Source organism: Schistocerca americana, chromosome 11, assembly GCF_021461395.2.
Source record: "Schistocerca americana isolate TAMUIC-IGC-003095 chromosome 11, iqSchAmer2.1, whole genome shotgun sequence".
Classification (NCBI taxonomy): Eukaryota; Metazoa; Arthropoda; class Insecta; order Orthoptera; family Acrididae; genus Schistocerca; species Schistocerca americana.
In genome coordinates this window covers 176,144,847-176,170,033 of record NC_060129.1, presented here as the reverse complement: position 1 = coordinate 176,170,033, position 25,187 = coordinate 176,144,847, and the positions used below count along the sequence as shown (strand labels likewise).

General features: G+C 39.5%; 1 protein-coding gene across 1 annotated transcript in view; it reads left to right on the top strand.

Moving 5' to 3' along the window:
- The window catches only part of LOC124553492 (protein PRRC2A-like), a 1,723,518-nt gene that overhangs the window by 1,246,991 nt on the left and 451,340 nt on the right, over nt 1–25,187 (top strand). Inside the window, exon 26 of the mRNA XM_047127347.1 lies at nt 10,876–11,074. Coding sequence (XP_046983303.1) covers nt 10,876–11,074 — 199 coding nt within the window. The remainder of the gene's footprint in view (nt 1–10,875; nt 11,075–25,187) is intronic.

Here is a 25,187-nt window from a genome sequence, read left to right as displayed (position 1 = left end):
AATGAAACTTTATAGCTCCCTTAATTCGCCGACAGATAGTGCTTAGCTCTGCCTTTTGTCGTTGCAGAGTTTTAAATTCCTAAAGTTGTGGTATTCTTTTTGAATCACCCTGTATAAAAGTGGGGTTGTTCAAGGTATGAATTGCTTCCAGCAAGGTTAGCAAACAGCATTCTCACCTGAAGATGGCAGCCAGATGGAGTGCTGAAATACTGTATCTAGTTAATCGTATGATCCTGCTGCAGACCTGACAAGAATATCAAGCCATATTCCATTCCAATTATGTTGTCCAGTCCTCTTAACTGGTCTCCTAAGCATCCCTTACATTCATCCAGTTGTGTTAAGCTGTCTGTGCCCCTCACATTTTTCTTCACATTCTTAAATTTGTTCATTTGTTTATGGTTGGTTGCTTTATATACAAGTTGAACAATAGATGTGATAAGCTCTAACTCCCTTCTTAACATGAACTTGTTTTTCTTAACTGTCTGCTTGTTATTATTCCTACTTTGTTTGTCATGTATGTTATTCATGTATCTGTGTTCTTGCACCCCAATCTTCTAACCATTTTGAACGTCTTACTCAGCCTTAAATTGTCATGAGACTTTTCTGTGAGCACATATGCTAGGTATCCTTATTTGGCAATATATGCGAGTATAATATACAATGAGTTGCCTTTTCTTGTATTTTGATATGATCTATTGTACCATTAACTAGTTTGCAAGCCATTGTCAGATTAAGCTGTTATAGGAACATTACCTCCACCATGTGCAATTAGATGCTTCTTCTGAGAACTTTTAATTTTCTCAAATATTCATACTTATTCTATTAAATCGAACCCTGAGTCAGTAATGGTGTTCTCTTTAATATATACAATTGTGGATATTCTTATTTATTCTTAAACACCCTTTGTTGTACGAATTGGAGAATGTAGCTGACCTGTGTTTTTTCTAACATTTGTAGCCTAGCCAATAATACAAAATTTGCATTCAAATTATCAAGTGGAAAGGTGTTATTATTCCATTGTGTAGTGGTAGTTTCCCCTCAATCTTTTTACTGTATCCATGTGTATTACCAGTTTTGCAGAAGAAAATAATTTATTAGGTGGCAAAAGCATAGATATAAATAATGGGTTGCCCTTGTATCAACCTCCACATTGAGTGATAACACTGTCTCCTCACACCCTCCTCCCATCATTAAGATTGGTCAAATATGGCTCAAGTTGGTTCTCTTATTCTCACACCAGAGCAAAGCAGTCTGAATGCACCCCCACATGCCACTCCGAGTGGAGTGGCAATGCAGTAGGACCTTTCACCCCAGTAGTACTATTCATTCATCATATTCCATAGATTCCATGAAGAACGAGAACCTTCAGGGATGTGGAGCGAGTCGAGGTACACATTAACGAAAGACAAGGAAGTAATATAAACGTAATCTTTACTCTATTTTAACATCAAACTTTCACTCTACTGCTTAATACTACTAACACCTGTTGGAAATAAACATAAGCTAGTAAATTTGCATAAAATTTACTACTTTGAAGAAAAACTCCTACCTCTTGAGTTTCACTATATATTTGATGTCTAACTTCTACTGTTATCGTAATATTTACTTATTTGCCGTGGGGTGTCTCAAAGAAAGTATCTACCTACATATGTAAATATGGGGTCCTGTTTATAGTCCATTATTATTTCTCATGTAGCTTTGCAGTGAATTATGCTACCTGCTATGTAGCTAACATGAATTTTTGGTTTGTCAATCTAAATAATCAGAAAATTTGTGAAGGAATTGCCAGTGATGTATCTTTTAATCTTATTCCAAAGTGTAGGGATTCCCACTTCTTGATTTCTTTTGAATGGGAGCTTGTAGAATGCCTGACTACCAGAGGACATAAATGCATTCTGAACTCAGGCAAAGTCTACACAAAAATTATTTTGCCTTGTTTTATGACTATGTATGAGGCAGTTATAATTAAATTTCCACTGCTTGAGAGAGCCTCCATGAAAAATGAGTGATTGCAGGGCAATTTAACTCTGTGGAAACATTTGTAAGGACATGCCGAAGAGAAATAATGAATAAACCATTGAAAGAAACACACATTAATTTTCGAGTGAGAGAGTAACATTTGTTAATTGTGTACCATGTTTATGTACCAATTTATAAATGTTGCACATTGTGATGATCATTTGAATCATCAACAGCCTGGAACCGCACTAGAGGTACCATTTCACAATTGTTCACAGTACTTTTCAAATGGTGGACCACGGAATGTCCAGCTTTTCTGACACATTCAAGCTCTGCTCGAAGATTGCACATTGCGTCCAGCATTCTCAGCCGTGGCAACACTAACTTCTTCAAGAATTTGTGGCACAGTTGGACATCGGCTTCTCCCAGGAGCAATTTCCAAATTGCCAGTTAATTGCAATTTCTGAATCATGTTTTTCAGCCCTAATGTGGAAAGAATACCTTGCCATATTCTTTTAATGTGTCGATACTCATGAAGAGCAGGAGCGCTACTGCTGTTGTTTTGATAAAACAGCTTTACGAGTAAACCCTTGCTCTCCTCGTCCATGCCTATGTTGACTGTAATACACCCTGACACTTGTGTTTCAACCCTATGTCGCCATAACATTACCAGTGCCTAATGCCAAGTCATGATGCTAATACTGTTAAAAGCACAAATTCTGCAGTGCACATTGTGAACATCATTCCTGTCAAGTTGTGTTTTCCATTTACACTGAGACAAGTAGCAAAAGTTTTATTATAACTGCTCTGTATATCACAGTTCAGTTGAAAATGATTGTCTTTAGCAGCAGCAGAATCCATTAAGAACCAAACGTATTTGGAAGTGAGTGCAAGAATACCAAGATCTTTACAAAGGCTACTGCAAGATGTACAGTTGCCCTTTTTACCCAGTATCTCTTACTTCTCACTTCTGATGGACAAATACTTTATATATCATTGCTGCACTGCTCCACAAGATAATTCCGTAAGAAAAAAGGAACTGTAAATATCCAGAATAAGCCAACAATTTTGTCTAGTCAGCACAAAGCTTCTACAGGCAAAACACACTGCACTTACCTCCTTGATTAGTTTATCTGTGTGTTCACTCCATTTGAATATTTATACAGCTGGACCCCAACAAACTTTAGAAACATGGATTCATTTAGTGCCTGTCCATTAATGTATACAGGGTGTACATAAAGTCTGGGAACACTTTCAATTATTTACTGCACAAGAACTAAACATTGTACAGATGTCATACAAATTACATTTTCAAGAGAAACTCTGGAAGTTTTTTTTACAAACATTGATATGCGAACCATGAGTGAGTGACCTGGGAGATGTCAATACAGTAATTGAATTCTTGCTATACCCTTACCAGCATGAAATCGTCGACTGTGGCAGTTGCTTCCCATATTCTCTCCTGGAGTTCTTCTGCTATATCACAAAGTGATCTTTAATGTGTCCCCACAGAAAAGAGTCACACAGAGTGAGATCTTGTGATCGGGGAGGCCGTTTCGTGAAACAGCCGTCCCCTTTGCTAGAACGGCCAATACATCAATGTGGCAGCTCCGTGTTCAGGTACCCATGAACTTCACAATGAAAATGGGGTGGAACCCCATCCTGCTGAAAGATGAACGGAGAGTCCGATTGCATTTGAAGCATCAGCCATTACTGAAACATGTCCAAGTAGGAATATCCAGGGACAGTACTCTTGGCGAAGAAGAACGGCCTGTAGAGTTTTTGACGTTACAAGGCAAAAAAACATTTACCTCTGGGGAATCACGCTGAAATTAAATGCATTTGTGTGGATGCTTTGTAGCCCAGATTCGACAATTATGCCTGTTCACTTTCCCATTAATGTGAATTAAGTGATCAACAATGCCACTCCCATCCTCATTCAGCTGTTCCAACTGCAAACAAAACTCAAAACACTTGTGTTTGTCATCGTCATTGAGCTTCTGCACTAGCTCCAATTTGAATGGTTTCATAGACAGCTTCTGTTGCAGGACTTTCCACATCATCATTGGAGCCATTTCAAGTTCACGGGATGCACGACCTACAGATTTCTTTGGACTCCTTACAAATCTCTTTTGTATGTGCTTCACATTCACTCCACTCACATTGGGATGTCCGCTTCTCTTTACCAGGCACAAGCAACCCTCCATAACAAATTTGTTGTGTCAGTGGTAAATGGCCTTTCTTGTTGGTGGCTTCTTACCATACTTGGTCCTAAACATCCGTTGAACAGCTGTAGCACACTTGTTTTTATCGAACTCCAACACATAGAAAGCTCGCTCCGCACCTGAACTCGCCATGTTGGCGACTAGCACTATTGGTGAATTACCAAACTATGCTGTGGCAGTATACATGAAAAAGAACTTTCAGGGTTTCTCTTCAAAATGACATGTGTGTGATATCTGTACAATGTGTGGTTCTTGTGCAATAAATAATTTAAAGTGTTCCCGGACTTTATGTACACCCATTTCTTCTTGTGCTAGCAGATGGTCTGTGCATATCTGACATTGCACAGTACGAGTCAGTCTGTATAATGAAATAAGTGGCTATACTATCTTTATTTATTTATTTATTAACTTGTAGACAGCTTTCAAGCTGCTTAAGGCATTGCACACACTGACATACATATAATATGTTGTACCTGTTTAAATACAAGCTGTGTTTAGCAATACATAATTGTGTGACTGATGTCTTAGCTGACAATACATGGATGTACAAGATCAGCTCTGACCACAGTCACCTACACACCTTTCTTCTGGTGAATGGGCATGATTGAAACTGAAAATCTCCAGATATATAAAATGTAAAGAATACAGTATTTGTTCCTCCTCCTACAATTTATCAGAATATTTCAATTTACACACATTCTAAATATGCCTTGTCAGTACAACCACTCTCTTCCCTCACTGGCTGTTCACTTTAGTTCCTTGTGACTGTTACAGCTTATCCTCTTCTTGATGTCTTCCAAATACTTCTTTCTAGGCTGGCCTCTTCCTTTACTTCGAACACTTTGCGTTAAAGAATGTTAATCATGAACGTGTTGTATCTGATGACATATTCAACAGTTTTTTCTTCTATTCTATTTCCTTTAATAATCCATTGATTTCCCACTTCCATTCAGCAGTTTACTCTTTAAAAATGATTTTGCAAAGCATTTCCGGACACCTCTACTCACATATTCGCCGATTAAATTTTTTGTTTTGCTGACGCCATCCTTCTCTTTACTTTCATTAAGCATCTATTGCCCTCTGTGATTGTACTACTGAACAACAATATTGTTTCACCGTATCAGTCCTAATGCCATCAAATTTTGTATTGGTTTGAATTTCTTCCATATTTTTCTGTATGGCAATTATTTTCGTTTCCCATTTCTTCACTCTTAATCTCCGTTGTTTACAAGTGTCTGATAGTACTTGCAGTGCTTTATTCTATTATTTTTTTTCACTGTCTGCAACTATAATTATCTCAAAACAAAATCTGACATAATATATCCTTTCACCATTGGCTTTTATTCCCTCTGACTCCTCCTTCATTATCTGGATAGTTTTCTCAATGAATACATTAGATAAATATTGAGATACGCGACATCCTTTTCTAACTCCTGTTCTGATCCTCACCTCTTCTTATAATTTACTTAGTAGTTTTTTAAATTTCTTTGTGCCTTAACCATCCATCATTGTCAACTGAAGGGGACACAACTGTTTTTTATAGCAATTATAAACAAAATAGCTCCAAGCTGCAAGGATGATTTGTAACTTTTGTATTCCATGATCAGTTTTGAGACTCCACATCTCATTTTCAGTTGTACCTTAGCAAGCATTTAATCCAAGTTAAGTATTAATTTCTCAGATTACAGTAGTCTGTCAACCAAACTGCAGGTGTACATGCCCTATGCCCACAGTACTGCATCAAGTGACACCTCACTGGTGATCTAAGAAATTAATGGTTAACAGCGATTAGATGTGTACTAAGGTAGCTTTGAAGATAAGTCTCAGAATTGATGATGGAATAAAAAAGTTATAAAACCATCCTTCCAGCTTCAGGTCTATTTTATTTATTATTACTGATTTTTGTTACACGGTTGTGATGCAGTTGATTAATCAATTTGACTTGAGGATGTAAATTCTAGATAGCAGAAATGAAAAATTAAACAAAGTTTTAGCTCAAAGATTGAATCTGACAGTGTAGCTTGTGAGCAGTGCCTGAGTAGGTAAGCCAGTAAGAGCGCTTCCTGTGAAAAGCAAGGCTCTGGGTTCGAGTCTTGGTCTGACACGCAGTTTTAGCCTGCCAGGACATTCCAAAACAGCACAAATGTTAATGCAGAATGAAAGATTTGATGTTATAGTAATAACAGGTGGAGACCTCAGTGACAGATGAAAGTTGGTCTGATGACCAATCCAACTTCTGGGGAAAGTGAGGAAGTCAAGGTATGAGCTCTGGTTTGCTTCATGTTTTCATTACTCCTGACACATGCATTACATACCTGGTTCAACATTTCAGAACTATTTTTGTACTGACATCATTTAATGTTGTTTCATGTACACTGATTTCATACCATCAACTGATACACTTTACCAGTAAATCTAATTCAGTTGATGTGTGTGTAATCCCTGAACAACAGTATATTGCTCAAACGGTTCAAATGGCTCTGAGCACTATGGGACTTAACATCTGAGGTCATCAGTCCCCTAGAACTTAGAACCACTTAAACCTAACTAACCTAAGGACATCACACACATCTATGCCTGAGGTAGGATTCGAACCTGTAACCATAGCGGTTGCGCAGTTCCAGTCTGAAGCACCTAGAACTGCTCGGCCACAATGGTCGGCCAGTAAATTTTGAGCACAGAATATTGCCATTCCACTACATGTAAAACACTACCAGAATGAGAGTGGAAACATGGGAGGTCACAGTTTAACATGCTGTCAACTGCCAGACCATTAGAGACGGAGCTTTGGAGTGAAAGCTGGGATTGGGAAAAGCGAGGAAGTAAACTGACCATATGCTTTACCAGGGGAGCCATCCCAGCATTTGTCTTACTTAGGGAAACCATTGAAAACTAAGATCTTGATGGGCAGCAGGGATTTCAAACACTATCCACTCAAATATGAGTCCAGCATGTTACCACAGTACCGCCCCACTCAGTACGTGAGACTACTAAATGTCTGACCAGAAGTGGCTTAGATGATGTAATTGCCTTTTACCCCCATGACGGTGATGGCAGTAAGCTTCATGGTGCTGATATGTTGCTTGAAACTAGTCCTAGAAAGCTAGTAACTAGATTTTTCACAAGAGAATGGCTGTTCTCTTTTTTTTCTTTTGTCTTCCATTTCTCTATGGGCCAACACTGTTATTTATCAGTTTTGTCAATGTTAATTTGTAGACTTAGAGAAAGCTTTTGACAATGTTGACTGGAATACTCTCTTTCAAATTCTGAAGGTGGCAGGGGTAAAATACACGGAGCGAAAGGCTATTCACAAGTTGTACAGAAACCAGATGGCAGTTATAAGAGTCGAGGGGCATGAAAGGGAAGCAGTAGTCGGGAAGGGAATGGGACAGGGTTGCAGCCTATCCCCAATGTTATTCAATCTGTATATTAAGCAAGCAGTGAAGGAAACAAAAGAAGAATTTTGAGTAGGTATTAAAATTCATGGAGAAGAAGTAAAAACTTTGAGGTTCGCCGATGACATTTTAATTCTGTGAGAGACAGCAAAGGACTTGGAAGAACAGTTGAACGGAATGGACAGTGTCATAAAAGGAGGTATAAGATGAACATCAACAAAAGCAAAACGAGGATAATGGAATGTAGTCGAATTGAGTCGGGTGATGCTGAGGGAATTAGATTAGGAAATGAGACACTTAAAGTAGTAAAGGAGTTTTCTATTTGGGGAGCAAAATAACTGATGATGGTGGAAGTAGAGAGGATATAAAATGTAGACTGGAAATGACAAGGAAAGCATTTCTGAAGAAGAGAAATTTGTTAACATCGAGTATAGATTTAAGTGCCAGGAGGTCGTTTCTGAAAGTATTTGTATGGAGTGTAGCCATGTATGGAAGTGAAACGTGGACGATAAATAGTTTAGACAAGAAGAGAATAGAAGCTTTCGAAATATGGTGCTACAGATGAATGCTGAAGATTAGATGCGTAGAGCACATAACTAATGAGGAGGTATTGAATAGAATTGGGGAGAAGAGGAGCTTGTGGCACAACTTGACCAGAAGAAGGGATCGGTTGGTAGGACATGTTCTGAGACATCGAGGGATCACCAATTTAGTATTGGAGGGCAGCGTGGAGGGTAAAAATGGTAGAGGGAGACCAAGAGATGAATACACTAAGCAGATTCAGAAGGATGTAGGCTGGAGTAGGTACTGGGAGATGAAGAAGCTTGCACAGGATAGAGTAGCATGGAGAGCTGCATCAAACCAGTCTCAGGACTGAAGACCAAAACAACAACAACAATGGTATTTAGTGACTGGATGCCATTCCTGAGACTAGTACCCCCTTCCCCTCCCCCCAGGCAGGGATTCGTGCACACCATCTGCCTGTCTAATGTAGATCTTATGTTCTAGTGTGATAACATTTTCTCAAGTGTTTGTGTATTTGTATCTGAGGTGAAACATGAGTGTAAGCCCAGTATTCACCTAACTGCATGTGGGAAACCTCCTAAAAACCACATTCACGCTGGCCGGCTCTCCAGTTTCCATCATTAATCTAGAAGGCGGTTCAGTCCATGGCCTGCACACCTCCTTGTGTCCCAAAAGTGATTCTTGCATTCTGGACTATCTGGATATGTCACAAGAGAAAATCTTGCATAAACTCTCTCAAAGTTAATATTTTTTAGCATTTATGTAGTAAATGCATTCTACAATGTTTGTTACAACTAAAATGTCATATTTCTGCTATCATAGGAGGAAGGAATCTATTTTAGACAATCTGTAGTTTCCCTGTGTCCTCCTAATGAATTATAGGCTGTCTGCCACCTGTTTTATTTGCAGCTGAGACTGTGTGGTTGTTCCCCTTCATACTTCACACTTTTACATATTGCAACTCCCAGACACTGGTATGCCATGACTGACTCTTGTTGTTTTAATCATGTAATCAAAGGATGTCCCACTTTCACATTTCATGGAGTCAGTCCAGGTGACACAGATTGGGAATTGAGTTATAGGTAGGACACACAAGTGTTGATGGTGACAGTTTGATGACAATGACTTTCATGATGGTGATAACACAGTCAGTGATGATAGTGGTGATGTTAGTAGTTGTGATGATGACAGTGCTGTTGATGAGAATAAAGTTGATGTGTAAGATGATGGTGGTTGTAATTGCCAATCATCCAATACAGTAAGGGGTTTCCTGTATTTTAGAGTATCCTTCATTAACACTGTACAGGATACTAAATCCTGTATTCGATATTTTTCAGTTCATTTATTGCATTCATGTAATTAATTTGCCAAAATATGATTTTTAGGCTTTTATCCCGCTGATCAGTATTTTGAAATACGAATTTGTCTACGTTTGTTGGAATCATAGTATGGTACATCACATTATTATGAAAGTAATTCCATCATAGAAGAAACAAGACAGCAATGGATAAAATTAAGTTACATCCCTTTTTTTATTGGACAATGCATTTAAGTTTGAATGTGCCTTATTTAAACTGTAGCATAAGCTAATTATCAAAGTAAATTAAGTAATAGAGTCAATTTATTACTAGACAGCACAATCAGATGTGAAAAGTTGCAGCAACAATGAACAGTGCTTTATTTCAGTGAGCTGATAATAACTGCAGCCGCGAACCAACTGCAATTAAGCCCAGACAATGCTTAACATTTGACATTTTTTCTACAAATATGATTAGTACTTTAATTCATATAACACGAAAGTAATAATGTCTAATAATTCATAATACCAATAATAACTAATTCATAATAATAATAATAATACAATTCATGATAATAATAATATCTAATTTATAATTAAATGGCTATGTGTTTATCTAGAAAGATGAGAAATGAAATATCCATGGTCAGCATCCATCAAAACAATTCATTCAAGGGTGAATGCATAAGTGGTAACTTGTAGGAACAATTATCAGGATTTTTTTCACCATTACGAATGGTAATAAACTGTTGACTGAAACAAAAGAAGTACATAAATATGGTTTTGTTAGAGATTAGCGTCGTGATGAAATGATATCTGTTAACGTTTAGTGTCTGACATTTTGAATGTTTTGTAACTAATAAAACAGGCTCTGTAGTATTTGCAGTCAGAGTTATAAATGCAGTATTTTACACTACACTGCTTAACATGTTTTCTGATTATTGCATTGTGCTTGTTCTTTCATTAGTAAAATGATAGCTGATTGGCATAAAAATCTGAAGTTATCATTGGTGTCCTGTACTCAAGTGTTGTGAAAGTTGGCAACTCTTATGGCGGTGATGGCAATAATGATTTTGATGATGATGATTGGTGTTGACAATCACTGTGATGGCAATTGTACTGATGGTACTGTTGGTAGTGATGCTAATAAAATTTATATTGGCAGGAGAGGATACATTTTGGTGATGCATGCTTCATCACAGCTGTTTATGTCTGGATGTGATAATGATGTTTTCTATTTTAAAATAGGTCTACAGTTCTTCCAATACATCTTTGACAGGCAGAGGTCCACTAGTGACAGAACCAGCCAGTGCTGGAGTGATTCTAATGGCTGTCTCTCCCAGTTCATAGATCTGACTTTCCTATGAAGCTGCCATTGTCACAGCACGTCTTCTGCAGAAAGTGATGCGACAGTGGCTCGGCCTGAAAATCCCAGATTATTGGTTGGTAACAGCCTTTCTCTCTCGATTCACAGGGCTGGTGTTCCTCCAGTACCGTAGCGAGACCAAGCGCGCGCTGCTGCCCAACGAGATCACGTCGCTGGACACGGTGAAGGCGCTGTTTGTACGCTCCTTTCCCAAACAGCTCACCATGGAGTACCTCGACTCGCCCATGGTCAAGATCTACATTCACGACTCCTCCAAGGACATGTTCTACGAGCTCGAGGACCTCAGGTAGCGTACCTGTATCTCAGCCACCACCCCCGTCACTTCCTTCACTTACTGACTTTTTACCAGTCAGGATATCGTTGTACCACTTACTACTTTTGTTTGAAATGACTGGTGTTTCACCTATTTGCATTACTAAAAGTAACAGTTTTATTACCTATGTCATTTCTAGTTAGTATACCACAGCCGACAGTCTTAATCCTGTAACTCGTTGACTGTCACAGGCTAGTATGTTGAAACCAATAGAGAAGTCTACCAACAAACCAGGATAGATTATTTGGAAATATTTACAGAGTATGTAATTTTTCTCTATTTGGCCTTCCAAGAATATCTGTCATTTAGCCAGTTGAAACTACTTGCATGGACATAACAAGGTCTTTCAACACATTAAGAGAAAATTATAATTTAGCTGTTGGTTGAAGAAATAACAATTAATACCTTTACGACATTGCGTCTTGGGTTTCTACTAACGTCTGTACAAATATTTTCTCTGCAGCTGTAAAAAGGAACTGAAAAAAAAAAAGTTCTTACAGTTGATCAGTGTAACTTTTTACCAGTCAGGATATCGTTGTACCACTTACTACTTTTGTTTGAAATGACTGGTGTTTCACCTATTTGCATTACTAAAAGTAACAGTTTTATTATCTATGTCATTTCTAGTTAGTATTCATGTCGCCTTTCCCCTTTCCTACAAGCTCTTGCACTTGTAACTGGTCTTTAACTGCGTTGGCTGTGAAAAAAGCTTCTGATAAGTGTGATTGGAGTGTACAGTACCAGGTCGATACAAATATCTTGATATTCCTAGGTAAACAGGCAGCACAGAAGTAACACTGTTTGTTTTTATCTCTTACTAACACCTGATTTCCTTCAGACATGATCTACATATACTCAGAGCAGTAGTTACTAGAAAATTACTATGTTTTTAAAACTGGTCTTAAGTTAACCAGAATGATTGTGTGACTTTGAAACAGTATTAAAATCAAAATTTTACTCTACTAAGATATTATTAGTATACATTCTATATTTCTGAGCCATGAGTATCTCTAAATGTAAAATTTTACCATGTTTCTTGTGATGTGTAACATATTTTATGTTCAGTATTTTTAAAACATGGAAAAAAGTGGTACAGAGTTGCCCCAGTTGGCTGTACCACAAATGTCAGCAATTTCTGTCAGCTGGTGCTAGAATGCTCAACTCTACAGTTTCACCCATAACATGTCTGCCCCCCAGTAGCTGAGTGGTCAGCATGACAGAATGTTAATCCTAAGGACCCGGGTTAGATTCCTGGCTGGGTCGGAGATTTTCTCTGCTCAGGGACTGGGTGCTGTGTTGTCCGAATCATCATCATTTCATCCCCATCGATGTGCTAGTCACCGAAGTGGCGTCAAATCGAAAGACTTGCACCAGGCGAATGGTCTCCCCGATGGGAGGCAATAGTCACACGACAACAACAACACCCATAACATACATAACTGTGCTTTACTAACAATGATTTTAGATGCCAGGTAATCACACAGTTAGAAGTAACCAATACTGCAGTCACAGAATATGTGTTTTGTCACTTCTTTATAATACTCTCATTACAGATACAATGAACATAAATTAATTTAAATTTAATAGCTTTAAGCAGTAATAATTTACAGAATACAAGAAGAAAATGAATACAAATCACACGCCACAGAATTAACACTATGCAACAATCACAAATGTTTCCTTACAAGGAGTAAGAGCTGGCATCTGAGTCCGCGAACTGGTTTGAATAAATTTACTAAAATTGATGTAATGGAAACTACAGTAAATAGCTATTCCTGTCCTATAGCACAAATGAAGGAAAAAATTTTGAATGCCCTGCACAAGTGTAGAATGTAGTTTATTTGTCTCATAATGTACAGTTACAAATAATGGCTCTGAGCACTATGGGACTTAACATCTGAGGTCATCAGTCCCCTAGAACTTACAACTACTTAAGCCTAACTAACCTAAGGACATCACACACATCCATGCCCGAGGCAGGACTTGAACCTGCGACCGTAGCAGTCGCGCGGTCCCAGACTGAAGTGCCTAGAACTGCTCAGCCACTCCGGCCGGCTGTACAGTAACAAATCAAAGATTTCTGTACTGGAGACACGTGACAGAACGCATCAACTCGGACAGCCCTGGTGCTGATTTCTATAGTGGTACAACAGCTGATGGTTGAAGTGTTCAAATGGATTAGAAACGTCTCATTTCACATTACATCACTGAATCATGCATTACATAATTTTACCTTTCTTGAAACAACAAATCAATTCAAAGTTTAAAGAAAACTTTTCGTTTGTTGTTTGTTCTAGAGGGTGTTGTTACTAGGCACTGTAATAGTCCAGTCGGGTCCTCACGATCCCTATGGAATGAGGTTGTAGTATATTCTTTAGATTTATCATTTGAAGCTAGCTATTGAAACTTTCTTGGGACAGTTTGGGGCTATCTTCAACCATCTGCCACGTCATATTGTTCAGCATTTCCATATGCTATCCTGTGGGTCAAACAAACCTGTGACCCTTCATACTGCTCTTCTCTCTATACATTCAATATCCCCCATTAGTCCTAATTGGTACAAGTCCCACGCATGTGAGCAATATTCTAGGACAGGTTGGAAGAGTGATTTGTGAGTCATCACCTTTACGGACAGATTGTATTTCCCTACTATTCAAAATGAACTGCAGTCTCCGACCTGTTTTAGCTATGATTGAGCCTATGTGATCATTCCATTTCATATCCTGCAAATTGTTACACTCAGGTATTTGTGAGAGTGACCAATTCCAGTTGTAACTCACTGATATCATAGCCGTAGGATACATTTTTTTGTTTTGTGAAGTACACAATTTTACATTTCTGAAAATTTAAAGCAAGCTGCCAATCTTTCCACCATTTGAAATCGCAAGAGCTGACTGGATACTTGTTCTTTTTTCGTGTTACACATAACTGTTTTATCTGCAAAAAATCTGAGATTACTATAAATATTTCAAAATTAAAATTAAACCACTCTTCAGAATGAGATTTTCACTCTACAGGGGAGTGTGCACTAATATGAAACTTTCTGGCAGATTAAAACTGTGTGCCAGACCGAGACTCGAACTCGGGACGTTTGCCTTTCGCGGGCAAGTGCTCTACCAAACTGAGCTACCCATGCACGACTCACGCCCCGTCCTCACAGCTTTATTTCTGCCAGTACTTTGTTGGAAAGTGGCAACTGGTATAAGTGAAACAGTAACTCTCTTTAGACCATATGCACTGAAATGTAAGTACAAGGCTGATGTAGAAGGATATCAAGTAATAGCAATTAATGTAAGATAGAAACCAAGTGTATCGCATAGCTCTATCCCTGCTACGATTTCCAAAAGTTTTCTTCACATGCCTGTAGAGCACAGTCTACATACTTACTGCTGATTACAGTTGGTTATTCTCTTGTATATTCCTGTATTTATTTAAATATATTTTGACAAATTGCTTTACACAGTGATTATATAGCAGCTATTTATGCGATGTTATGTTACCTTTTTTAAAAAAAAAATTTATTACTGTTGTTTGTGTACATTATTTTAATAATTCTGTCCATGTTGTATACCTGATTTGCTGTTATTGGCATAATAGTAAGCGGTGAGCGGAGCATCCAGTACTTGCTTAACCAGTAGCCTCTCAACACTAATCAGCAGTTGATGTTCGTGCATCAACAATACCTGCTCTGTTCACCACCACTGCCTGCTATCATGCGTGTAAATTATTTTAATTTTGGTCAGTTTCATCCATCTTACATTAGGGCCTAACTGTTATTATTAGATTTCCCAATAAATTTATAGTGTACTTAAGGCCTAACTGTTATTATTAGATTTCCCAATAAATTTATAGTGTACTTAACTTTCAGTGCATAATGGTCTGAAGATGGTCACTATTTGAGAGAAACTGGTTCTCATTTTTTAATAAATGTTGTATTGCAATCAAGAATGGCTTCACCATACCTCTGAAATATTCCATTAAAAAAATGGTTCAAATGGCTCTGAGCACTATGGGACTTAACTTCTGAGGTCATCAGTCCCCTAGAACTTAGAACTACTTAAACCTAACTAACCTAAGGACATCATACACATCCATGCCCGAGGCAGGATTCGAACCTGCGACCGTAGCGGTCACGCGGCTCCAGACTGTAGCATCTAGAACCGCTCGGCCACCCCCGCCGGCTATTCCATTAAGATTGTTGTTTTATTCTCCACAAAATTGCTTTCAAATCTTACTATCAATATTGTCTGTAAGGGCACTAACATACAACACGAACAGCAAAGGTCTCAACATGCAATCTTGGGGCATATCCGAAGTTAGTCTGTCAATGACTCTCCACCCAAGATAACATGCTGTGTCCTCTGTACTAAAAAATGTACTTACAATGATCGGTTTAGGTATAGTATGGAGCCAAACACTTTTCGGAAATGAAGAAATATTGTAGCTACCTGACTAAAGGAATCCATGGCTTTCCGGATATCGTGTCAGAAATGTGCAAGTTGAGTTTCACAGTGTTCTTGCTATCCGTGCAGCTTGGCCTTGAAGAGGTCATCGTGCTCGAGGCATCTCATTATGTTTGAGCTCAGAATACATTTGTGGTAGTTTTATGGATGATTACTGCTTCCCTTCTTGTAGATGCGTGTGACTTGTGCTTTCTTACAACTACAGGATATGGCGTTTTGTTCGATGGATCTGTGGTAGGTTGTAGCTAAAAGAGGGGCTACCTTACCCATAAATTGTCATCATTGTTGCCATATTTTCACTTTCATATAGTGATGTTGTGCTCCCATAGTGTGCCAACCACTTCCTAAAAACACATCTCTGTCCTGTAAGACAATAGCAGAAATAATATGTGACCTATTAGTGTTATCATTCTCAACTTGAAACAGAAATAATAACGTCATTGAAATCTTAAATGCAAATGTTACCTGAAGGAAAGTAACTAACAAAGGGCTATACACTTGCTAACAGTAAGAAACTGTCAAAAGATGGTACACTGAGCGGATTATAGATGTCGTAGGCATGCCAAACTACTTGTAGCCTTGATTTATCATACACATTAAGACCTTAATCATAGTTACTAGTAGTTCTGCAATACATGAAAGAAAATACAGCTTTACATTTGTGTAACTTTTGTGCTGTCTTCTACAACCAACTACCCAATTTTAGTATCATGGCAAACACATTAACTCATACCTAGTTAAAGTCACAGCATAAACCCTCTTGATGAAATCTTCTCAGATTTCAATCCAGGTAAATTTCATCAGCAGTATAAACTGGTAAAGCCTACGAAACTTCCTGGCAGATTAAAACTGTGTGCCGGACCGAGACTCGAACTTTGCCTTTCGCGGGCAAGTGCTCTACCAACTGAGCTACCCGAGCAAGACTCATGTACCGTCCTCACAGCCTTACTTCTGCTAGTACCTCATCTCCTACCTTCCAAACTTAACAGAAGCTCTCCTGTGAACCTTGCAGAATTAGCACTCCTGAAAGAAAGCTTCTGTAAAGTTTGGAAGGTAGGAGACAAGGTACTGGAGGATGTAGAGCTGTGAGGACAGGGCGTGAGTCGTGCTTGGGTAGCTCAGTAGGTAGAGCACTTGCCCGCGAAAGCCAAAGGTCCCGAGTTCGCCTCTCGGTCCGGCACACAGTTTTAATCCGCCAGGAAGTTTCATATCAGTGCACACTCAGTTGCAGAGTGAAAATCTCATTCGGGAAAGCCTACTTTCACATATATACTGTCTTGTCTCATAATACTGCATATCCATGAGGTGGTAGAAGGTTTGTAACCCCCCACCCAGTCATACATAGGACATTAATAGAAAAAGGATTGAAAATCAAGAAAGGGAAGGAAATCCACAGTCAGCTCAAGAGTCCCATACTTGATGGATATTAATTTGTTATATAGTGGTAGACTTTGTAGGAGTGACTTTGTAGGAGTTCTGAGTGTCTATATATGAGGTTTCAGGTCTGTTATGTTTGTGGGCCCTAGCTCTTTCCCTAATTATGGATATGTCAACCTATAGGCACTGTCTTGTGTTTTACACACACAACCTTGAATAGACCGTGATAAATGACCCAGAATTTATTTATACCTGCATTTATTTTCTAGACTTTCTCTTTAATAGCCTCATTCAGTGACCAGGCAGAGTGGTCATCACACTGGACTTCCATTTGAAAGGATAATAGTTCAGATCCGTTTCCGATCGTCCAGATTTCAGTTTTCCATGATTTCTCTAACTTGCTTCAGGCAAATGACGGGGCGGTTCCTCTGAATAAACACGGTCGACTTCCTTCCCCATCCTTGAATCCTTCTAAGCTTGTGCTGCATATCTAATGACCTCAATGTCAATGGGACATTAAACCCAAATCTTCCTTCCTTTCTTAACCTTTGCCAAAACTATGTCTCCTCTTTCAAAGCTGACAGGCTTGACCTTCTACCTGTGTCTCCTTTTTCTCTTACCCAACTTCCTTTTTCATCCTTTCCTTAGCTAACCTCTTCTTCTCTTGCAAGGCCAGTTCTCTAATTACTGGGAACAGTACATCTTTCATAATAACATTACACAGTTTTTCATTAAATGTAAGTTCATGTGCTGCAAATCCCATGGCGTTGTGTTACAAGTGATTAACAATTTCCTCAAAGACAAGAATATGACTGGCCCAGGATGAGTTCTTCTTACAACGTTCTGCACAACCAGTTTAATTCTTCATTATACTGCTAATATTTCCCTGTGGAAAATATGTGGAGATATGGCAAATTTTTATGTTATCCCATTCCAAGCACTTTTTAGATGCACTACTGGCCATTAAAATTGCTACACCAAGAAGAAATGCAGATGATAAACGGGTATTCATTGGACAAATATATTATACTAGCACTGACATGTGATTACATTTTCACGCTATTTGGGTGTACAGATCCTGAGAAATCAGCACCCAGAACGACCTACTCTGCCCGTAATAACGGCCTCGATACGCCTGAGCATTGAGTCAAACACAGCTCGGATGGCATGTACAGCTACATCTGCCCATGCTGCTTCAACACGATACCACAGTTCATCGAGAGTAGTGACTGGCGTATTGTGACGAACCAGTTGCTCGGCCACCATTGACCAGACGTTTTCGATTGGTGAGAGATCTGGAGAATGTGCTTGCCAGGGCAGCAGTCGAACATTTTCTGTATCCAGAAAGGCCCGTACAGGACCTGCAACATGCAGTCGTACATTATCCTGCTGAAATGCAGGGTTTTGCAGGGATCGAATGGAGGGTAGAGCTACGGGTCGTAACACATCTGAAATGTAACATCCACTGTTCAAAGTGCCGTCAATGTGAACAAGAGGTGACCGAGACGTGTAACCGATGGCACCCCGTACCATCACGCCAGGTGATACGCCAGTATGGCAATGACGAATACACGCTTCCAATGTGCATTCACCGCGATGTTGCCAAACACAGATGCGACCATCATGATGCTGTAAACAGAACCTGGATTCATCCGAAAAAATTACGTTTTGCCATTCGTGCACCCAGGTTCTTCGTCGAGAACACTATCGCAGGCGCTCCTGTCTGTGATGCAGCGTCAAGGGTAACCGCAGCCACGGTCTCCAAGCAGATAGTCCGTGCTGCTGCAAACATGCAGATGGTTGTTGTCTTCCAAACGTCCGCATCAGTTGATTCAGGGATCAAGAAATGGCTGAACTATCCATTACAGCCGTGCGGATAAGATGCCTGTTATCCTGACTGCTAGTGATACAAGGCCGTTGGGATCCAGCACAGCGTTCCGTATTACTCTCCTGAAGCCACCGATTCCATATTCTGCTGACAGTCATTGTATCTCGACCAACGCAAGCAGCAATGTTGCGATACGATAAACCGAAATCGCGACAGGCTACAATCCGACCTTCATCAAAGTCGGAAACGTGATGGTACGCATTTCTCCTCCTTAAACCGGGGTCAGCTGCTGTTTGTGTATGAGAAATCGTTTGTAAACTTTCCTCATGCGAGCACGTTGTAGGTGTCGCCACCGGCGCCAACCTTTTGTGAATTCTCTGAGAAGGTAATCATTTGCATATCTCAGCATCTTCTTCCTGTCGATTAAATTTCGTGTCTGTAGCACGTCATCTTCATGGTGTAGCAATTTTATGGCCAGTAGTGTATTATAAGAACTAAATGCGGCCTGTTATAGGACAGTAATGTCATTGGTCTCTGTAGTGTTGGAATTTACCTAAGTCTAGGCTTCTGACATTCCTCTGATAAATAGTCCAACATATACTTAGCTTCAAAGTTGTTTACTGTTTGACGCACCTCGGCAGCTACGAATCCTCAAGTAAAAGTTCCCCCCTCCTCCTTCACTTCCCCTCCCACTCACACACGAGGTGACTTTACAGACTGGCATTCTTTGAATTTCTTTATATGTACAGGATTTAAGATTTAAGATCAGTTCTTGGGCATCAGTTTTCTAAAGCTGCATAATGCCTTTCTTGAGGAAAAAAAGTGCTAAGAACTTTCTGAGTGCTGTTAAGTTTAAAATATTTGTAGCTTATTAACATAATTGCCAGTACCTGAATGAACAGTGTAAAAGTCTTGTAACAAGAAAGCAATTAGTTCGAATTTCACTGGTAGCAAATTTCTTTGCACTTGTATTTAGATTCTGTATTCATCATCAAATGGAAATATTAATTAACAAATATTGAATCATAATCTGTTAATAAAAAGATCATACTTTATTTTTAATTGTTCATGTTATGAAAGTAAATTAATATTTGATGCAAAATGCAAATTATTTTATTGTTAAATATAAAAAACTCTGTACTTCAGTAATTACATTCAGTCTCTGGGAATGAAGAAGCATTCTGTTTTCTATTTAATGTTTCACATTTTCATTCCAAATTTTAATTTACTGAGAATAATCATATTTTCTTGCAATCAGGTTATAAAAATAAAGAGATGTTACTTTTATTAAAATTATGATTTAGCATTTGTTATTTAACATTTCCCTTTGAGAATAAATACAGAATTACAAAAGTAAAAAAAATCTAAAAATGGTACTGTTAATGATATTTGAAGCTGTGTCTTTACATTTACAAGACTGTTACATTCAGGTACCACTGATTATGTTAATAAGATATAAATGTTTTTATCTTAACTTCACTCAGTAATCTTTTAATCAAAGACAATTTTCTAAAGTTTTGTTATATGGTTGTATAATACAACATTACGAAATTGATGTCACTCGTCAGATGGCTGTTGATAAATGACATCTTCCTCTTTTCCATCCAACAGCAGATTAAAATATCTCTAAAATCTTTCAGAGAATAAACAGGGTGAAATGATGCTGCTGAATCCAACTTAAAATTCTTATATTTAACTATAACACTTTGTACCACTCTTACCAGTGCACGATGCAGACTCAAATACACTGGCACATTGCTCTACATTTTGATCAACATCTTTCAGCCCTTCAGTGTCCCTGGCTTGCACACCTTCGTGCTGTGTCAGATATCGTACCTGCACCTGAATTAACCAGTCTGCTACGAGACGCGTTTGAAAAGTCCGTGCAAAAATAAATACTACTTACGTGTTTGGGGTAAACCTTTTTTATTTTTTGATATAGTCTCTACTTAGGCTTATACACTTCATCCAACGCTGTTCTAATTTGTTGATCCCTTCTGAATAATACGAATTGTCCAAGTCTGCAAAATAGCTATTAGTTGCTGCAATCACATTCTCGTTTGAATAAAATCTTTGTCCCGCCAGCCACTTCTTCAAATTGGGGAACAAATAGTAGTCCTAGGGAGCCAAGTCTGGAGAATAGGGGGGATGTGAAACGAGTTGGAATCCTATTTCCATTAATTTTGCGACCACAACTGCTGAGGTGTGTGCTGGTGCATTGTCGTGATGGAAAAGGGCATCTTTGCGGTCCAATCGCCGGCATTTTTCATGCAGCTGGGTTTTCAAACAGTCCAATAACAATGAATAATATGCACCTGTAATAGTTTTACCCTTTTCCAGATAATCAATGAGGATTGTCCCTTGCGAATCCCAAAAGACAGTCGCCATAACCTTTCCGGCCAAAGGATGGTCTTCGCCTTTGTTGGTGCGGATTCTCCCTTGGTAACCCATTGCTTAGATTGTTGTTTGATCTCAGGAGTATAGTAATGTATCCATGCTTCATCCACAGTGACCATACGACGCTTAAAGTCCTGCGGATTCTTCCTGAACAGCTGCAAACCATCCTTGCAACACTTCACACAATTCCGTTTTTGGTGAAGCGTGAGCAATCGCGGAACCCGTCTTGCGGATAGCTTTCTGATGTACAAATGTTTATCCAAAATATTGTGTACCTGTTTATTCGAGATGCCCACAGCACTAGCAATCTCACGCACCTTAACTCTTCTGTCATCCGTCACCATATCATGGGTTTTATCAATGATTTCTGGAGTTGTAACCTCCACAGGGCGTCCAGAACGTTCAGCATCACTTGTGCCCATATGGCCACTCTGAAAATTTTGAAACCACGTATAAACTGTTCTGATCGAAGGTGCAGAGTCACCGTAATGTTAATCAAGCTTCTCTTTAGTCTCGTGAGGCGTTTTGCCTTTCATAAAGTAATGTTTAATTACCACACGAAATTCTTTTTCGTCTATTTTTTGACAATCACTCGACTTCCTCGATTCAGACGAATGCCAAACACAAAGAAATAGACCAATATAGCTGAAACTTGTTGTGCATTCTTTCCAAAGATGCTACTAACTAAACATGACCTCAGAATTTGCACAGACTTTTCAAACGCCCCTCGTACAGATGATTTAATTTCTGTGCACTACTTCTCTGTCTGTCTGTGCCTGCTGTTAACAATCATTGCCAATGTTCCTCATTTGTTCCTTACATTGATTCTCTATTATTTGAATCCTATTGGTCTCACATCTGTTGTTTCTGCTTCAGTTCCAAGTCCAGCTGGCTACAAGTCTCTAATACGGAGCATATGATTCCTCTCACAATTATCACGTATGGTATTATAAGGATCTTCCTCAAAGTTTGACAGCAACTGGGATTTCAATAGACTGTCACTTTTAGCTTGACGGGCTCCATCCTTTAAACTTACGCAACAGTAATAGGGTCATAAATATATTTAAAAAAATTTCTTTTTTATTTAATTCCTTATGCATGGCATGCTGTTACATGTTCCCTTTCCAAACAAGGATTTTTTTCTTATCTTTTACACCATGCACCATCTGTTTAAGGTCCATTTACATGGTCAATATTCAGCCACACAGTTAGGCCACAATATTGTTGCTCTCAGCATTGCTGCAATAGATGGAAATATTGTAGTGTGGTCAGGAATGTTGCTGACGGAGCAGGCTGTTGCAGGCACCTGTTGAGGTGTTGTCCACATGGCGTGGAGAATATTTTATATGGCTGTGCCACATCTAGCTATCTCTATCCTTGTCTGTAAATACTTTCCTTTCAGTATCAGCGTCCGCAGCTCGCGGTCTTGCAGTAGCGTTCTCGCTTCCTGCACACGGGGTCCCGGGTTCGATTACCTGTGGGGTCAGGGATTTTTCCTGCCTCGAGACGACTGGGTGTTGTTGTGTCGTCTTCATCATCATTCATCCCCGTTCTAGTTGGAGGAAGGCAATGGCAAACCACCTCCAGTAGGACCTTGCCTAGTACGGCGGTGCGGGTCTCCCGCATTGTCCCCTACGCTCCTCAGAGTATGGGACCTCATCATCATCATCATCATCATCACTGTCAGCCTTGCTTCCACTTTCTGACACCAACAGTGCCGCAGTGCCGAGACACATAATCCAAGCAATGAAACAATATTACCTTGTTTCAGTTCAAAAGAGGCACTTGATTCGTTTGTTGGCTGCAGGAATGTAGAAATGGATATGTCAGAGACTCAACAACAGGTATGGAACATAGGAAGTAATGCATACAAAGACTGGAATCTACAAAAGGTCATTCTCGCTGCTACTGTCATAGCACAAGCTCTGCATTACTGAGCCATTATTTTTATTCCACATAGGTTCATTATGACCTCTAAACTTTTTTGAAGTTTCATCACGTGTTTTTCATGAACAGGAACTTGTGGTCTTTTTCTTATTACAGTCTTTACGCACAGTCCATTACTTTTCACGTCCCATAGACCACAGATTTAGCATATTTATGAAATTCACAGTTTTCTCACTCTATCGGTAAACTTACGTTGTATGCTGCATTTAGTAACTTAATGGTGAGAGATTGGAAGTGAACACGATGAATCGTCAGTCAACTGTCGGCAGCCTGTGAGAATCACTGAATGTAATGATTTATTTTGGTGAAACATGCAAATTGATTACGTTTGTTTCCGATATGAAAGCTGGGAAGCGAACTAGGTGCGCTCATAAACTGACCTGTAGCGAAACCTGACGCCTAACTGAGGTCGGAAAGTGACGATTTCTTTGTGGGCTGGCGAAGCCAACGAATCTCAACTGAAAAATACGATTGGCGTAATAGACTGATGTGTAGTGTAGCACGAAATTTACGTTCGTCACTGAAATAACCTATTTGTACGTCTCATTTCCAATTTTACCCCAAATTGGCTCTAAGCACTGTGGGACTTAACATCCGAGGTCATCAGTCCCCAAGACAGAACTACTTAAACCTAACTAACCTTAGGACATCACACACATCCATGCCCGAGGCAGGATTCGAACCTGCGACCGTAGCAGCCGCGTGGTTCCGGACAGAAGCGCCTAGAACCGCTCGGTCACAACGGCCTGCTCCCAAATTCCAATGATAAAGATAAATTCTAATGTGAAAGAATAAAACAACAGCGAACCTTATCTTACGAACCGTAGCAAAGTACGAACGAGCATTCTGGTTGGCTATCGACTAACCAACCGCAATTCTTCGCGTTCACTTCCCGTCGTTCGTCGTTCTAATGTTAAAGAATAAAACAACAGCGAACCTTCTCTTACGAACCGTAGCAAAGTACGAACGATCATTCTGGTTGGCTATCGACTAACCAACCGCAATTCTTCGCGTTCACTTCCCGTCGTTCGTCGTTCTAATGTGAAAGAATAAAACAACAGCGAACCTTCTCTTACGAACCGTAGCAAAGTACGAACGAGCATTCTGGTTGGCTATCGACTAACCAACCGCAATTCTTCGCGTTCACTTCCCGTCGTTCGTTGCGCTGTCAGCAATTGCAGCACGCAACAGAAGAGCTAGGGACATCGGAGCTGCACTTTTATCGAAATTACCTTAATGGATTCCTTGAGTTCTTTCACCAAATTATTGCAAATGTCAGGTACCAAGAGGTATCCATGAGAACAGCACCTTAAAGAGGTACATCAAATTCTGTATTAATCACCAGTAGGCAACAGATGAAGGGAAATTGCCAATCTGCTTGTAAAGGGGTACACAGCCCATCACGTCGGTATTGGTCTTAATTTTATGGCCAGTTGCTTTACGATGTCTTTTCAATACAAGTAAGAAAGGAAGGAGGGAGGGAAGGAAAAAAGGAAGGAAGGTAGGGCAGGTATTAAAGTCCCATCGACGTCGAATTCATCAGTGACGGAGCACAAGCTCGAAATGTTTCAAGGGTGGGGAATGAAATTGCCTGTATCTTTTTTTAAAAGAACCATACAGGCATTTGCCTAGAGCAATTTAAGGAAATAACGGAAAACCTAAACCCGGATGGACAGACAGGGTCTTGAACCATCGTCCTTTCGAATGCGAATCCAGTGCTCTAACCAATCGCTCAGTATGATATACTGAACATCGTGTTTCAACGTTTCAATATCCTCAGAAAGCTGTGTACCCAGCATCAGTTCAGGAATTAAAAGTTATTTTTCCTGCTTGTTTATTGGCCTGCAAAGTAAATAGACACTTGGCGTGATGGCTGATGGGAGCGACCGTAAAGGCATTTCCCATTTACACTCCTGGCGCTGAAAGGTACTGTCCAAAACATTGCCGAGCAACAGTGGCCGGCAATGTTGCCGATCATGTGGCTGCAAGTCATGTGCCCGGCAATATGGTTGGAAATATGCGGTTTGTATTGCCCGCCGTACGGTTGCAATTCTGTTTACTCTGGCCGCAACTG